The 16,577-nt window shown below is 49.0% G+C and overlaps 1 protein-coding gene across 2 annotated transcripts; it reads right to left on the reverse strand.

Moving 5' to 3' along the window:
• Window positions 1–1,355: 1,355 nt before the first annotated feature.
• LOC124479602 (MBT domain-containing protein 1-like) lies at window positions 1,356–15,528 on the reverse strand. Of its 2 annotated transcripts, none has more exons than XM_047038417.1 (17): window positions 15,365–15,528; window positions 14,120–14,324; window positions 13,687–13,820; window positions 13,348–13,462; window positions 12,984–13,066; window positions 12,047–12,164; window positions 11,743–11,877; window positions 11,375–11,463; window positions 10,690–10,924; window positions 10,518–10,573; window positions 10,115–10,219; window positions 9,559–9,706; window positions 9,124–9,206; window positions 6,532–6,766; window positions 5,901–5,972; window positions 4,820–5,020; window positions 1,356–3,953 (listed from the first exon to the last, which is right to left on the reverse strand). In XM_047038417.1, the coding sequence occupies exons 1-17, from the start codon at window positions 15,383–15,385 to the stop codon at window positions 3,832–3,834; spliced, it is 2,157 nt and encodes a 718-aa protein (XP_046894373.1). In that variant the 5' UTR covers window positions 15,386–15,528; the 3' UTR covers window positions 1,356–3,831. The 2 variants fall into 2 exon arrangements, with proteins under 2 accessions (XP_046894373.1, XP_046894372.1); XM_047038416.1 differs by having other exon boundaries at window positions 13,609–13,820.
• Between the last annotated feature and the right edge of the window lie 1,049 nt (window positions 15,529–16,577).

Below are 16,577 nucleotides of genomic sequence, written 5' to 3' on the forward strand. Positions count from 1 at the left end.
GACAGCAGCTGGGTCTGGGGTCTGGTGAGGGGGGGAGGCACAGATCATGTGTAGCAGTGTTGGGTGTGAAGGGTTTGATAAGAGGGGCCAGGTTGAAAAAAAGTCCAGCATATAATGTGAGGTAAAGGAGCAAACAAATGTTGGGTAAAAAAAACAGGTTACTACCCAAACAGTGAAGGCAGAGGTGAAGGCAGGAGGTGTTAACTGCTCATCTGGCAACATAGCAACTGAACCACAAAAACAGTCTAGTCAAGTAATGGAAAAACTACTCCCAAGTAGACTAAGAATAAATGCTATGTTGTGTAGGTATAACATAACTGTTACTATAGTTACTCAACTTAGTGTACATGTACAGTCACAAGGAGAACACACACACCCTTCAGTACTGCACTTTTATTCAGTGTAAAAAAAGTGAAGTGAATAATTTATTTTACACTTAGTTTTCTGTCCACAACCATGCTGCAAAATTGCAATATTAAAAATGTTAATTGAGAGTAAACATCTACATTTCTTATATCTTTAAACATTTGTACATTTGATACAGTTTAGTAAACTTTATGCTTACGGCACATTGACCATGGAAACGATATACTCACAGTAAAAAACTAATGTAAAAAAACTAACCCCAAACAGACAGACGTACTAATAGACTCCACAAGTGCCATGCAAAGAACACATCTTGACATAATACATTTTCTTTTATCTAATCTGTAATTTTATCCAAAATACAATAACAAGACCCAGATTTTTCCACCAATTGTCACAGTTTATGAAATCATTCCATTCTTAATATAAGATCATCACTTTATCAAATATATATGTAGCACCATGATACAAATACAATAGATGAAGGGATGTCACATTAGTAACAAGGGCACGCATACACACACACACACACACACACTACATCATCACAAACCCAAGTTAGACATGAACTACAAGCCCAGCCACTGGCACAAGGGAACACGAGAAGACTGAAGACATGGCTACATGCAGCTGACTACACGTGTGCACTCACACACACACACACACACACTCACACACACACACACACACTCACACACACACACACACACACACACTCACACACACACACACACACTCACACACACACTCACACTCACACTCACACTCACACACACACACACTCACACACACCCACACACACACTCACACACTCACACACACACACACACACATTAATGTCTGAAGAGCCCTAGTGTCCACTTGTGCGTTTTGTTTTGACCCTAATTGGGGCTTGTTCTCCCACACCGCAGCCTTGACACCGTGATACTTGCTATCGTCCATATTCTAAACACGGAGAACAGTTGTTGATAAGAGGATGGTGCCAAATGTTTTCCCCTCAAACAGTCATGCCATATATCAAAGCAGTAACATCGATGTACAAAACATGTCCAGGATTTGGTCTCTTTCCGAAACACATTCTGTGGATATTGAAAACTAAAAAGGAATACAAATTTAAAAAGGAGAGAAAGGGGAATGCTAATGAAAATGAAGTTATATTTTTTGATTGTTTGTGTGACTTGAGTTTTGATGGGATAGTATATTTTAGAACACACACACACACACACACACACACACACACACAGACACACTAGCTAGACTATTGCTGTATGATTACTACAGGTAACCAAATACCTGTAATAATAAAATAAAAATGTTACGCCGGTTTAGGTTCTAGTCCAAGGCTTTGTCATACAAAACATACAGTCAACTGCAAGAACAGACACCGGACATAGCGAAACATTAAACATAACACTTGCTTAAGAAAGTTGAAACCAAACATCTATACATCCAACAGTGACGTACGCGTGGGTAATCCTTACAAAACATCTTACCATTCCAGAGAAACCAACACATTAAGGAGAGCCATTGTATCACAAGCGTTTTCCATAGGTCTCTGTGTGTCTGAGGTGGCTGTAGCTAGTGACGTACAGTGTGGGGGTGCTGGACTAACACATTGAACTCTTCCACCTGCGTCTGATTTCAGCATGCCGACAACAAACAACTTTCTCGACCACCATTACGACACTAAAGCTTATATATTTACAAGAGGATTTCCTGAGAGTAAATTATCAATCTTACCGGTATAGAAAGTGAAACGGGGGAGTGCATTCAATTGTGATAGGAGTAAATTATGTATATAATATGGATAAATTCCTTTCTTAAATGTTTGATGTGGAAATCTTAAAAATTAAAAAAATCGATTTGTTGTAAATTGCCTCTGTTGCTATATACTATATTGTTCTGTTTATATATCATATATATTTTTCTCTACAATATATTCGGACAACTTAACATCTCGTAACATCTTATAACTTGGCTCCCACTACTTGTGTGGGCCTGTGTGATAGCTGGTTAGTGATAGCCTGATAATGTTATTCACCATTTCAGATGTGGCAGTTACCTACAGCCTTAATGCCATCGCTCTATAAACTTGCCCTACAGCACACTTTAGACCACTTCTTACAGAGGAAGATCAAACATTAGCGACAGCTATAAGTCTATAGGTGTCAACGTAAGGATGTTGTGTCGATGATGTCGGCAGTGATGAGAGATGGATCATACGGACAGTCGGCTCGGCTGAATACTTCTGTCAATATTCATATGGCTCTATCGTGACATCTTCTCTGTAGTTATGCTATAGGCTTAATATAACATTCAACACGATCAAAGAAGACCTTTCATACTGATGGGATCTACATTTGCATAAGAATGTTAGACCCACTGAGCCGTGATAAACCTCAATAACAGCGACTCTTCACTCCAGTTAAACTGTCGGCTGAATCTCTAAAGCAGTGGTGTCCCTCCCTGCTCCTGGAGAGCTCCTGGCTGCAGGCTCACACGCCAACACTAATCCAGAACACCCCAGTCTGGTCACGAGCTGGTTGATCAGGTAACTCGCGTTGAATCAGGTTCAAATGAGTGTGGTTGGGGGGCAAGCCCCAACAGGCAGGTAGCTCTCCAGGAACAGGGTTGGAAGCTAGCGAGATGAGTCCACTTCCAAGGCCCCCGGGTACACCCACAGGTGACCCTGATGTCGACCTGTCAGTTAGCACTGACCCTAAACACAAGGATCGGACACGAGTGACCTCAAGCTGCTTTGACGTAGTCCAGTGTAGACCTTCTAGGAAGGCTGGCAGAGGTGGGTCTTGCTCCTGGTCTGTGATTGGGGATGAATGTCTACCAGTAATGTTCAGTCCCAAGTTCATCAAACGTTAATACACAATACACACCCTGTTTTAGGAACAGCTGATTACTGAATACTCACAGTATACCCATAGAGATGATCCTAGTCGTCAAAGTAACAAAGTACAAGAGATGCACAAAAGATCTCAGCTTTGAAAAATTCCTAAAAAAAAAAAAGAAAGAAAAACCCATCGTTTTCTTTTTTCGCTTGCCATACAAAATGAAGCCAAACTGAGAGAACACTATTGTCATAAAGGCCAAGAGAGCGTCTCGCTGTTTCTCTGCTGGTCTGCAGACTCCTGCTAGACCTGACCCCGTCTGGGGTCGTTGCCAGCCGTGGACGACCCTGCCCCCCCGTGTGTTTGTGGAAGACCTGGGGCCATACAACATCTCAAACTCTTCCTGACACTCCAGGTGCACCTGATTTGACTGGTTCCGTTGCACCGAGAAGAGCATCTAGAAAAAACCCGCTGCCACCCTGTCCCTGGCTGCTGCAGCCACCCAGCTAAGCTAACCCAGTTGGAGAGGGCTGGAGGATGTTTGAGATAGATTGCCTGCCTTACCCCCCAACCCCCCCCCACCCCCACCCCACCAGGTGCGAGCGTGGGGATGTCCGCTCCCTCAAGGTTCCTGCTTCAGGTAGAAACTTCCAGAGCCGTTGGTCTCCGGGTCGGACACGCCCCCCTGCGGGCAGGCGAAGTCACCCCCCTCGACTGGCTCCTCCTTCATCTGCAACTCCGCCCCTGGGAGAGAGAGATAGAGAGAGAGAGAGAGATATATAGAGAGATAGAGAGAGATATATAGAGAGATATATAGAGAGATATATAGAGAGATAGAGAGATATATAGAGAGATAGAGAGAGATATATAGAGAGATATATAGAGATATATAGAGAGATATATAGAGAGATATATAGAGAGATAGAGAGAGAGATAGAGAGAGATATATAGAGAGATATATAGAGAGATAGAGAGAGATATAGAGAGATAGAGAAAGATATATAGAGAGATAGAGAGAGATATATAGAGAGATATAGAGAGATATATAGAGAGATAGAGAGATATATAGAGAGATAGAGAGATATATAGAGAGATATATAGAGAGATATATAGAGAGATAGAGAGAGATATATAGAGAGATATATAGAGAGATATATAGAGAGATAGATAGAGAGATAGAGAGAGATATAGAGCGATAGAGAAAGATATATAGAGAGATAGAGAGAGATATATAGAGAGATATATAGAGAGATATATAGAGAGATAGAGAGATATATAGAGAGATAGAGAGATAGAGAGAGATATATAGAGAGATAGAGAAAGATATATAGAGAGATATATAGAGAGATATATATAGAGAGATATAGAGAGAGAGATATATAGAGAGATAGAGAGAGAGATATACAGAGAGATATAGAGAGATAGAGAGAGATATAGAGAGAGAGAGAGAGAGATATAGAGAGATAGAGAGAGATATAGAGAGAGATATATAGAGAGATAGAGAGAGAGAGATATAAAGAGCGAGAGAAGCAGTTGACTGGGTGTTGCTGTGCTTGGGACAGGGTTGGTGCTCTTGCGTGTCCTTTTCGTTCCAGCGGGTGGATGTTTACCATGAGCTGCATCAGGGCTGCGGCCCGGACCTGCCGAGGCGGGCGGGCCTGTCCCCGTCCCCGCGGCCGACGCAGGCGTGGGGGGGGACGGGTAATTGGGCGGGGTCATGTTCTCATCCCCTGACAGGTTCCTGGGGGGGACCCCTGTCAACACCACACCAGAGAGACTGACTGGTCTCTTGCAGAGGGGAAGTTTCCGCTCTAGGAGAAACCCACAGCACATAAACACATTATAAATGTACTGAACAAGAAAACATTGGTATTATTATTATTAGAGATTTTTTTGTTAGGGTCACGACCCGTTCATTTCTTATCGTTCTTTTAACGTTGTTAAACTGAATTTATGTCTTAAATATGACATCTATCATAATTATGGCATTGTTAATAACTGTTCATGTTTTCATTTTTGTACATTCAATGACTGTGTGTCTGTGAGGATTCCGTTTTGATCTACAGTCCCAAACAAACTGCATATTTGATCTAGAATTAGCAGGAGGTCCACGCTTGCTTTCGGAGCTGTGCTTTGGTGTTAAAAGGGAAGCTTGCATGGCTAGTGAGCTGTGAAGAGGACCGCTCTGTTCCCAGGGAGAAGGGTTGAGGGGCAGAGGGGAGAGAGGGGAGAGAGAGGGGTGGAGAAGCTGAGGGGAGAGAAAGGGGTGGAGGAGCAGAGGGGAGAGAAAGGGGTGGAGGGGCAGAGGGGAGAGACAGGTGGAGGGGCAGAGGGGAGAGAGGAGTGGAGGTGCAGAGGGGAGAGAGGGGTGGAGGAGCAGAGGAGAGACAGAGGCGTGGAGGAGCAGAGGGGAGAGAGGGGTGGCAGAGGGCAGTAAAGAAGTGGCAGGCTTAGTGGCAGGCTGAGGTAGTGTGTGAGGGAGAGGTAGTGTGTGGGGGGAGAGAGGAGTGATGACAGGGGACAGAGGGGGAGACATAGAGGACATGGCAATGCATAATGGAAAAAGGGATGAGGGTGTTAGAAGGGGAGAGAGAGAGACAGAGAGAGAGAGACAGACAGAGACAGAGAAAGACAGACAGAGGGGGGGGGGGGGGGCTGAGGCAGGGGTGGGATGAGAGAGGGATGACCCACTTCTCTTCTGGCCTTTGTACTGCTGAGATTTCTTCCTCTGCTTGGCCACACTGGCAGGCAGCTCCCTGGAGGCTAAGAACCACACACACACATGCACACACACACACGCACACACACATGCACCCACACACACGCACACACACACATATAAACAGTCCAATCATTTATCTACCATGCCACATAATCAACTCATTCACCAAAATCCCATTATATGAACTGTCTACAAATCAAAGGAGAATGAGCTTTCTGAAAACAAGAACAATGCAATCCCTCACTGCACTGGGTGGAGCCTTCCAGACATGAAGACACAAACAGCCACAGACTGAACTCTTTCTAAAAGAGTCCTAACAATCTCACTGTTCATGGCTGCATTCAGAGGCTCTGTGGCATTCTGACAAGCCCTTTGGCGAGCTGTACCTGATTTATGTGTGTGTGTTTGCGTGTGTGTACAGTATACACGTATGCGTGTGTGCATGTTTATGTGTGTATGTATATATATAAAAATATATGTGTGTGTGTGTTGGTGTGTGTATGTGTGTATATAAATATATTCATGTGTGTGAGCGCGTGTGTACATGTGTTGGTGTGTGTATATAAATATATGTGTGTGTGTGTGTGTATGTGTACTAACCCTGCACAGCGGGGGGCTGCAGCTGGTAGCCGGTCAGCTGACACCAGCCCACAGGGTAGAGGTCAGGTGACCTGCAGTCCACCCACTGGTCGTACTCGTCCTCCCAGCCGTCAAAGTGGATCCGCAGCAGGCGGTGGACGATGCGGGTCACCGTGGCGACGCACACCAGGCGCGGCTCCATCAGGTCCACAGCCTCCAGCTTCATGCCCACGCGGAAGCCGTGGTTGGGAACCTCCTTGGGGGGTCACAGCAGGGGGTACTCAGTCTCTGGGGCCTCCCTCACGCCCCCCGCACGCCCCCCTCACGCCCCCCTCATGCATACCTACAACTTCTGGGTTGTGTTGTGTGGTAGAGAAGGATCTTTTTGTTTGTTTTGGTATTATTATTATTATTAGTTTATCGTCATGACTCACAGAGGAGGATACGATCTATGGCAGCGGCCAACTCAGCAAAAAATGTGAGATGTTTAAACTTTTGTCATTTTTTTTTGTCATTCAACTACATGTTATAGAGATTTACGTTGGCATTGGGTCACATGGTCCCTCCACCCCGCCATGTACCCCAAAACTACAGGCCCTGCAGACCTGGCTAGTCGAGCAGGAACAGGGATGGGGCCCTGCAGACCTGGCTAGTCGAGCAGGAGCAGGGATGAGCCCTGCAGGCCTGGCTAGTCGAGCAGGAGCAGGGATGAGCCCTGCAGACCTGGCTAGTCGAGCAGGAACAGGGATGGGGCCCTGCAGACCTGGCTAGTCGAGCAGGAACAGGGATGGGGCCCTGCAGACCTGGCTAGTCGAGCAGGAACAGGGAGGAGCCCTGCAGACCTGGCTAGTCGAGCAGGAACAGGGATGGGGCCCTGCAGACCTGGCTAGTCGAGCAGGAACAGGGATGGGGCCCTGCAGACCTGGCTAGTCGAGCAGGAACAGGGATGGGGCCCTGCAGACCTGGCTAGTCGAGCAGGAGCAGAGATGAGCCCTGCAGACCTGGCTAGTCGAGCAGGAACAGGGATGGGGCCCTGCAGACCTGGCTAGTCGAGCAGGAGCAGGGATGAGCCCTGCAGACCTGGCTAGTCGAGCAGGAACAGGGATGGGGCCCTGCAGACCTGGCTAGTCGAGCAGAAGCAGAGATGAGCCCTGCAGACCTGGCTAGTCGAGCAGGAACAGGGAGGAGCCCTGCAGACCTGGCTAGTCGAGCAGGAACAGGGATGGGGCCCTGCAGACCTGGCTAGTCGAGCAGGAACAGGGATGGGGCCCTGCAGACCTGGCTAGTCGAGCAGGAGCAGAGATGGGGCCCTGCAGACCTGGCTACTCAAGCAGGAACAGGGATGGGGCCCTGCAGGCCTGACTAGTCGAGCAGGAGCAGAGATGGGGCCCTGCAGGCCTGGCTAGTCGAGCAGGAGCAGAGATGAGCCCTGCAGACCTGGCCAGTCGAGCAGGAACAGGGATGGGGCCCTGCAGACCTGGCTAGTCGAGCAGGAGCAGAGATGGGGCCCTGCAGACCTGGCTACTCAAGCAGGAACAGGGATGGGGCCCTGCAGGCCTGACTAGTCGAGCAGGAGCAGAGATGGGGCCCTGCAGGCCTGGCTAGTCGAGCAGGAGCAGAGATGAGCCCTGCAGACCTGGCCAGTCGAGCAGGAGCAGGGATGAGCCCTGCAGACCTGGCTAGTCGAGCAGGAACAGGGATGGGGCCCTGCAGACCTGGCTAGTCGAGCAGGAGCAGAGATGAGCCCTGCAGACCTGGCTATTCGAGCCAGAGCAGGGATGAGCCCTGCAGACCTGCCTAGTCGAGCAGGAACAGGGATGGGGCCCTGCAAGCCTGGCTAGTCGAGCAGGAACAGGGATGGGGCCCTGCAGACCTGGCTAGTCGAGCAGGAACAGGGATGGGGCCCTGTAGGCCTGGCTAGTCGCGCAGGAGCAGGGAGGAGCCCTGCAGACCTGGCTAGTCGAGCAGGAGCAGGGATGGGGCCCTGCAGACCTGGCTAGTCGAGCAGGAGCAGAGATGGGGCCCTGCAGGCCTGGCTAGTCGAGCAGGAGCAGAGATGAGCCCTGCAGACCTGGCTAGTCGAGCAGGAGCAGGGATGAGCCCTGCAGACCTGGCTAGTCGAGCAGGAGCAGGGATGAGCCCTGCAGACCTGGCTAGTCGAATGGGAGCAGGGATGGGGCCCAGCAGGCCTGGCTAGTCGAGCAGGAGCAGGGATGAGCCCTGCAGGCCTGGCTAGTCGAGCAGGAGCAGAGATGAGCCCTGCAGACCTGGTTAGTCGAGCAGGAGCAGGGATGAGCCCTGCAGACCTGGCTAGTCGAATGGGAGCAGGGATGGGGCCCTGCAGGCCTGGCTAGTCGAGCAGGAGCAGGGATGAGCCCTGCAGGCCTGGCTAGTCGAGTAGGAGCAGGGATGAGCCCTGCAGGCCTGGCTAGTCGAGCAGGAGCAGAGATGAGCCCTGCAGGCCTGGCTAGTCGAGCAGGAGCAGGGAGGAGCCCTGCAGGCCTGGCTAGTCGAGCAGGAGCAGGGATGAGCCCTGCAGACCTGGCTAGTCGAGCAGGAGCAGAGATGAGCCCTGCAGGCCTGGCTAGTCGAGCAGGAGCTGAACAAGGTTACCTTGTTAAAGAGGTGAACTGGTGCCGCCGCAGAGCCTGTGTCCCTGAGGTAGTCAAACCATTTGAATGGGAGGTTTGTGTATCCTGCAGAGGAGAGAAGCTCTCACTTAGACTACAAGCACTGCACTGACCCTCCTCCCCCCCCTCCCCTCCCCTGAACGCAAACAGCTATTCAGACGGTCATTTTAAAAGTTGTTGTTAAACCACCTCCCACAGATTCAAAACACACTTTCAAAGTAGCGTGATGGAAGACACCAGGAGATATCACAGTGTGCGGTGTAAAAGTGGCGGGGTTATACAGGGTGGGTGTCGGCTGTAGGGTTGGAGAGGCTAAGCAAGCAGGAGAAAACAGCCAACTCATCTGGAGGGTGAGATAAGGACGAGAAGTGATATTTCTGGAACGACACATACAGATGGAGGCTGGTCCGGGTCGTACCTCGAGGTGGGGTGAGCTCGATTATGTTGATTTCGCAGAATCCGGCAGGGAAGATCGAGGGCGAGGTAGAGTGATAGCAGAACCAGTCAGATCCATCCGCAGCCTCTGAACCATTGATGCCGATCATGAGGTATCCATCCGCCAGGACCTAGATTCAGGGCCAGTAACAAGGCAGTTCAGGAAGGGCTTGGAAGTCAAATGAACAGCATCCTTAAAGAGGCTCACACGACCGGAAGTCTAATGAACAGCATCCTTAAAGAGGCTCACACGACCGGAAGTCTAATGAACAGCATCCTTAAAGAGGCTCACACGACCGGAAGGCTCTGGAATCCTCTCACAGATTCATCTCGAGGGGAACACTCTTCAACTCACCTTCAAATATATTCATTCAAATTATATATTTCATGCTTTATTTCACGTTTTAAGTGAAGTGTGACAGGAAAGGCAGAAATAGAGACAGAGGGAGAAGGACACAGCCATTTACCCAGGCTGGATTTTGAACCGAGGGTCGCTGCAGTACGACCTCAGCGACCGGGGCTCCCCCCGGAATACTCACCTTCCTGACGGTAGCCACACAGATGTCCGACAGGTTGAGCGGGTCGATGGCTTCTAGCTTCATCCCGTCTTTAAACCAGTCCCCACTCTGGTCCACGTCCTTCACCTGAAGACAAGCACATGCGTTGTCAGGTTCTGGATCAGGACCGACACTTCAGCCGCCAACGTCCTGATCCGACTCCTGTGAGGCCGAGCGAGCGAACGCGTCTTTCTCTCAAAAGGTATACTTTTGGAGGCGTTTCTGCAGTTATTATTTTATGATAGCAATAGTGTGTTTTGGAGAGGATAGGAAATGTGGGGGGAGAATGAGGGGATGCCATGCGGGAATGGGCCCGGACCGGATTCGAACCCACGCTGCCGCGTGGTGCGTTAGTCCGGTGAGCCACAGTGGCACCCATACGTACCTTAGCAAAGAGCTTTCCGGGAGCATCCACTTGACCTTCAAGCTTCTTCGACACATCTGAAGAGAGAAAAAACGACAGATCACAAAGCTACGCTTATTACCCCTCGTGTTTCCCCCCCACGAGGGACCCATGCGTCCATCGACTGACGAGCCAACTATGGAGGCCTGCTGACCGGATCGTTTGAAGCGGTGGCCGATGCTGCGCGACCAGCCGATGCTGTGGATGAGCGGGCTGTACATGTGGCACCAGAAGTCGTCGGTGCCGTCGGAGCACTCCTCGTAGACCAGCTTGAGGCGTCCCCCGATCACCTGCTCCACCAGGGCCACGCGCGTCCGGCACAGGTGGGCTTTGTCCACCACCTCCACGCGCATCAGCTTCTTGAAGGGGAACTGCATGCTCTCCTGAACCTGCGCAGGCACAGGACGTTAGAGGGCAGAGACAGGAAGTTAACCCATCAGAGACAGGAAGTTAGCCCATCAGAGACAGGAAGTTAGCCCATCAGAGACAGGAAGTTAGCCTATCAGGGACAGGACGTTAGCCCATCAGGGACAGGAAGTTAGCCCATCAGGGACAGGAAGTTAGCCCATCAGAGACAGGAAGTTAGCCCATCAGAGACAGGAAGTTATCCCATCAGAGACAGGATGTTCGAGTATTGCCGTGGGTGTACCAATGCATCACTGATTTGGACAGGCACACCTACATTATGGTACCATGCTGTGACAGTAGGTGTCACAATCCGAATGACAAGAATCTGAATTCCTCAAAAGAAAAGTCCCTCACAAGAAGGGATTCTTCCGTCAACAATGACGCCTGTCTGTGACATTCTGTAAGTGGTGGGTCATACATCTGTGGCTCACCTTAGTGGAGAAATCAGGAGGCAGGGTCTTTGAGCCCGTGAGACGTTTTACCAGAAAGGATTTCCAGTTGGTGCACTTGTGCTGCACGGCTGCAGAGAGAGATAGAGAGAGACAGAGAGAGATAGAAACAGAGAAATAGAAACAGAGAGATAGAAAGAGAGACACAGAGAGAGACACGGAGAGACAGAGAGAGAGAGAGAGAGAGAGAGAGAGAGAGAGAGAGAGAGAGAGAGAGAGACAGAGTGAGAGAGAGAGTGAGAGGCAGAGGCAGAGAGAGAGAGACAGAGAAGATGACTGGACTGTGAAGACAGCCTGACCAGAAGGCAGCACCAGGAGAGAGGATGTGGTAGAGAGGACGCCCCTCTTACATATGGGGGGAACGAGGGGCTTTCCTCCCTCAGCACACCAGCCCACAGGGTGGATGTCTGGGACGCACAGGTTACACCAGAAGTCCCGGGTGGAGTCGCTGTCGAAACCCTCGTACCGCAGCAGAGCCTTGAAGCCTGCGTGTGAACACACACACGCAAAAACACACACACACACAAGCACACACCCACACTGAATTGTATTGATTTCTATTTAATAGTAAATAATTTATTTCGTTATTAAGACACGCTAAGCAATGGTATTTCCAGTTAACTTTTGAAATGGATGTTTTCAGTCTCTGCTCACCTGCCAGTTTTATGATGCCTGCGATCCAGTAGACCTTCATGGGCAGGCCGCTGTCTGTGTTTGGCACCTCCACCCTCACGCCTTCACAGATATCGCCCCATGACGTCCCCATGGGCACCTGGGGCAGACAGGCAGCACAGGCACAATCACACACAGCAGGGTCACCTTCTCTACAGCAACTTCCTGTGTCACAGGAAGTCAGGTGTTTTCACATCTGCGAGGGCCGTCTCATGCCCGTGATGCCGGACAGCGGCACGGGCACTGTGGGGGGGCTCGGGTGGGCTGTGTCCCGGGCGGGCTCTGTGTGGAGTCTGCATGTTCTCCAAGTGAACACACGTGTTTCCTAGCAACATGTGGAACAACATGTGGAACAACATGTGGAACAACATGTGGAACAACATGTGGAACAACATGTGGAACCGATACAGCAGCTGTCCTGTGCTAAGGAGTTGTGCTCAGTCTTTCCCGTTAAAAGTAATAACAGTGAAAGGAAAGCTAGCAGAGGTGGGCTGGACGTGTCTTAAGTACGGGTACTTAAGAAAGATTTGTTGGATCAGATGTTAGTTTATTTCCTCCAGGAACACAGGATGACACTTGTTGAGGGACTCGTTGCACTTGTTGGTTAGTTGTAACTGATTTAACTTCTTGTACTCGCTGTGAATTATATTATTGTTGCTTGTTTTCCTCCAGGTACACTACAGCACTTTCGAGGATCATGTTGTTAAATTGAAATGTGTTTAATTACATGCTCTTCTGGTTCTTCCCATTGGCACTTATTTGCTTTTCACAATGTATGCTTCATGTTTTGGCTACTAATGTTTTGGGGCTATCTCGTTGTTTATGATCATTGACCTATGCGCCGTTTGTAAAGCGCTCTCTTGGATGTCGCTTTGGATGAAAGCGTCTGCTAAATGACTCAACGTAAATGTCTGCTTACGTGTTTGAAACAGCTGACAGGAGCCCCGGCCATCTCCCCGCTGCCGATGTAGCGCCCCCAGTCGAAGGCCTCCACAGGAACCACTGCACCCAGCACCCAGCAGCCAGCGTGAGGGGAACACAGTTTAACTCAGGGCCATCTGCCCAGCATCGACACACAGCACACTTCAAACCCCACCGCAGAACAAGGGTAAATCACTGGGTCTAGCTTAGGTTTCTGCACTGGGAATTACTTTCAAATTAGGTCAAGGTCATCCAGGGAAGAGGGTTCCTGATCTGGCAGTTGGGCTTGTTCTGGTTTAATGTGACAGAGCCGTGCTTTATGTGCTGTTTGGCCCAGCTTGTGTGGGGTGTGTGGAACCCACCTGTCTTAGTCTTCACCTGGTTCTGCTGGTTAGCTTGGTACTGGGCGTAGGCTGCTAGTTTAGCCATGAGAGGCTGTTTCTGGAGCACCTTGGCCTTTTTTGTGGGCGGTTTCCCCTAAAAACAAACAAACAAAAGAGAACAAAGCGACACATATCACCTCCTGTAACCCGGAAGAATGTTCTGAATTGGTTCGAATTTTGAATGTTGTGTCTGGAGGGTCTTTGGCTGAGTTCATGCGAAGCACTGTTGTTTGACGTCACCTTCATTTCACCTTGCACCCATTCAGGACCAGTGCTGTAGCCAGGAGACTTCTCCTGCCTGGGTGAGGGAGCTGTTACCTGGAGACGAGCCAGTATGCTGGCTTTCTTAGAGTTGGACGAGTAGCTCCTGGAACACGAAACGCTGCAGAAGCGCTTGGTTTTGGAGTAGAAGGCGTCCCTGACACCAACCATCCCACACATCTCACACGTGGCTGCGGGGAACAAACAACATCCTTCTAACCAGGCGGCTCAATGACGAGCGACTAGTTTATCATTCGGACATGTTAGAATACAAGCCATTTAATTTGGTTTTAATCAATTTGTATAGCTTTGGGCTATGTTTCTGTTGTCCAAACAATAACTAACATCGCCACTCACAAGTAGCCATGACTATTATTATCCATATTGATTCACAGCACACTATACTAGGTCTATTGCACCACTCTAGACAACAGAGGAAAGATCCGGGTCCGTTGATGTCTGAGAGCAGAGGGGACCTGGCAGGACTGACCCATGCCAGCCTTGCCGTCTGGGTAGGTGTAGACCTGGCCGTTGGTCTTGATGATGGGCAGGCCGGCGGGGAGCGAAGGGCCCACCTCCTCATCGCTCTCCTCCGAGCTGCTGCTGCTGCTGGACTCGTCGCTGCAGCTGTCGTAGCCATCGAACATCCCAAACGAGTCCCGCCTCTTCCGCTCCGAACGAGACGGTCGCTCAGCCTGAGGTGGGGGGGGGGGGGGGGGGGGGGGGGGGAGGGGGGAGATGTCCACTGTGACAGCCATCGACAATAGACAGGCCGTGTGCTATAAAGCAGATCTCAACCACTGTCCTGCGAGACTTTCACTTATAGCTTGTCTACAGGGTGTGCCTCAGGCTGAGCGGTTTGGAAAAACACATTGGCCGGGTTTCCCAGATTCGTTAAGAAGCTCTTAACGCTAAGATCTTCTTAAGAACATTCTAAGAGCGTTCTAGAGCGTCCTTAGAACGTTCTTGGAAATGTTAGCCGGCACTGCATAGCCCAAATTGCTTGTCCAGTTTGATGACTTGTAGTGGATGCTATGTTCCTTTGCTACAGAAAGTCGCTCTCCTCCTAGCTGGTGGATGCAAGAGTCACTGGACCATGCAAACCCTGACCATCTGACATGGATACTGTATTAGAGCTAACATGAAAATACCCTGCGTTGTGATATAGCAGAAATGTGTACAATTAAAATATACAAAGTTGAGGAGATTTCCAGTTCAACAAGTGCAACAGCCAACTGAACTGTGGCTTCATGTCATACTCTACAAAACAAATCGTTTATTGACAGCCATGACAGTGGTACACGCCCCCTTTTGCCCCGCACTTCTGCATGACAATAAGCTGCACTGAGGCTAGCAGCTCAAGACTACATGGATTTCGGCAAGACAGTAAGAGAGCCTCGGGAATCACTGCAGTGCGGTCTATTCAATGTGACAGGCCTGTCTTGGTATTAGCTGGGTAGCTGCAGCTTGCACACTCAGTGATACTACAGAAGCAATGCAATGAATGTAATAATAGACGGCCAGTCCAGTGTGTTTAGCTAGCCTATGTTTATCGAAATCTAACATGCGGCTCACTTACTAGCTAACCAGCTAGGTAGCCGGCTAACTAGCTTGCTAAATATAACTGAAGCAACACTTGCTAGCTAGGAAGCACTGTCATTACAACCACAACAAAAGGAGTGAAATAGAATTACACAAGCGTTCCAGAAGCACACAACCCAAGCGCAGAGCTCACCAAATCTCTTGCGTTTTCCATCAGCCCTTCATGCAGAGCGTTTTCTATTTTCGCTAGACACAACACCGAGAGAGAAAAGACAGAAGATTTAATGAAACCTAAAATGCAAAAAATAAACTCCAGTTGCTAGCTAGCATATCAACATAATTATCATATTTCAGTCGCGCAGGCGTGGTGTACACACGCTGACTCCTCATTGGTCGACGGGTTCTTCTTCGTGGGTTGACTTTACAGCCTCCACGGCCAGACTAAAATGGGTACTTCACAGCCATCTGCTGTAGGCTGCGCTAAACCATCAACACGCTAGATGTACAGCAGGTTTTATTCTGTTCGTCTCTCAGCTTGATACTTTCATGATTTTCCAGGAATGTGTGAAGTACAGGAGGAATAGGTTGTTTTGCACCTTGGTGAAGGGTTTGTTATTTGTAGAGTAGGCGAGACATGTTGACAAGAATACATGTTAGTAATACATTATTACGGATGCATTGACTTAATCATATATTTTACATAGTTACCGAGGTTTGTTGTTTCCAGATCATTGCCACTGATGAAAATATACATTGTATACAAATACGGTAAATACGGTATACACCTTTGTGATGTATCGCTTTGCATCAGTAGTCAGTGTGATTCACCCTCCACAGTTGTACAATTCAAATCGAATGTTATTTGTATAGTCCTTTTTACAAGCAGTCACAGATGGCTTCACATATGCCCATAGAACTGCACCTAAACCCTGAAGGGCAATGAAGGCATGCATCGGAGCCATGGGTCCCCGTGATTCAAACTGGGCTCTGAGATGTGTGATCTCGCTTTCATCTCTGATACAGATCCCCTGAGACTATGGCCTGAACTGGTTGTTTGATTACTTTGCTAAGAGACTGTGTATCTCCTTGACCCTCCCAGCAATCCTCCCCTGTTTTTTTGTGTTTAAAAAAAAAGATGTATGCATTCTACTCAAAAGAACTAAGTGAATCTGCCACCAAATAAAAAAAAGCCCTCTGTTTGTAATGCAACTGGAAATCTGTCCTCAAGTCTTTTGATCTGTTATCAAATCTGTTCATATCTCTAGACGGTGAGCATCAGACTGCACTATCTGGTGCCTTCTCTGAACAGGCTGAAGCTTGTTCATTTTTCTTTCAAAAGAAATACACATAGCTAAATTGTTCCCTTGTTGTCTCTTTGAACAAACTTAAAGATTCCAATAAAGGAT

The sequence above is a fragment of the Hypomesus transpacificus genome, chromosome 17 (genome assembly GCF_021917145.1).
Source record: "Hypomesus transpacificus isolate Combined female chromosome 17, fHypTra1, whole genome shotgun sequence".
In the NCBI taxonomy this organism is placed as follows: domain Eukaryota; kingdom Metazoa; phylum Chordata; class Actinopteri; order Osmeriformes; family Osmeridae; genus Hypomesus; species Hypomesus transpacificus.

Bases quoted from the DNA above. Each gene is read 5' to 3' on its own strand.
- LOC124479602 (XM_047038416.1), bottom strand. From the start codon at position 15,385: ATGGAAAACGCAAGAGATTTG. The intron at 14,325-15,364 runs GTGAGCTCTGCG...CCCCCACCTCAG, and splicing joins TGGAAAACGCAAGAGATTTG to GCTGAGCGACCGTCTCGTTC. The intron at 5,973-6,531 runs GTTAGTACACAT...TGTGGTTCTTAG, and splicing joins GCAGCCCCCCGCTGTGCAGG to CCTCCAGGGAGCTGCCTGCC.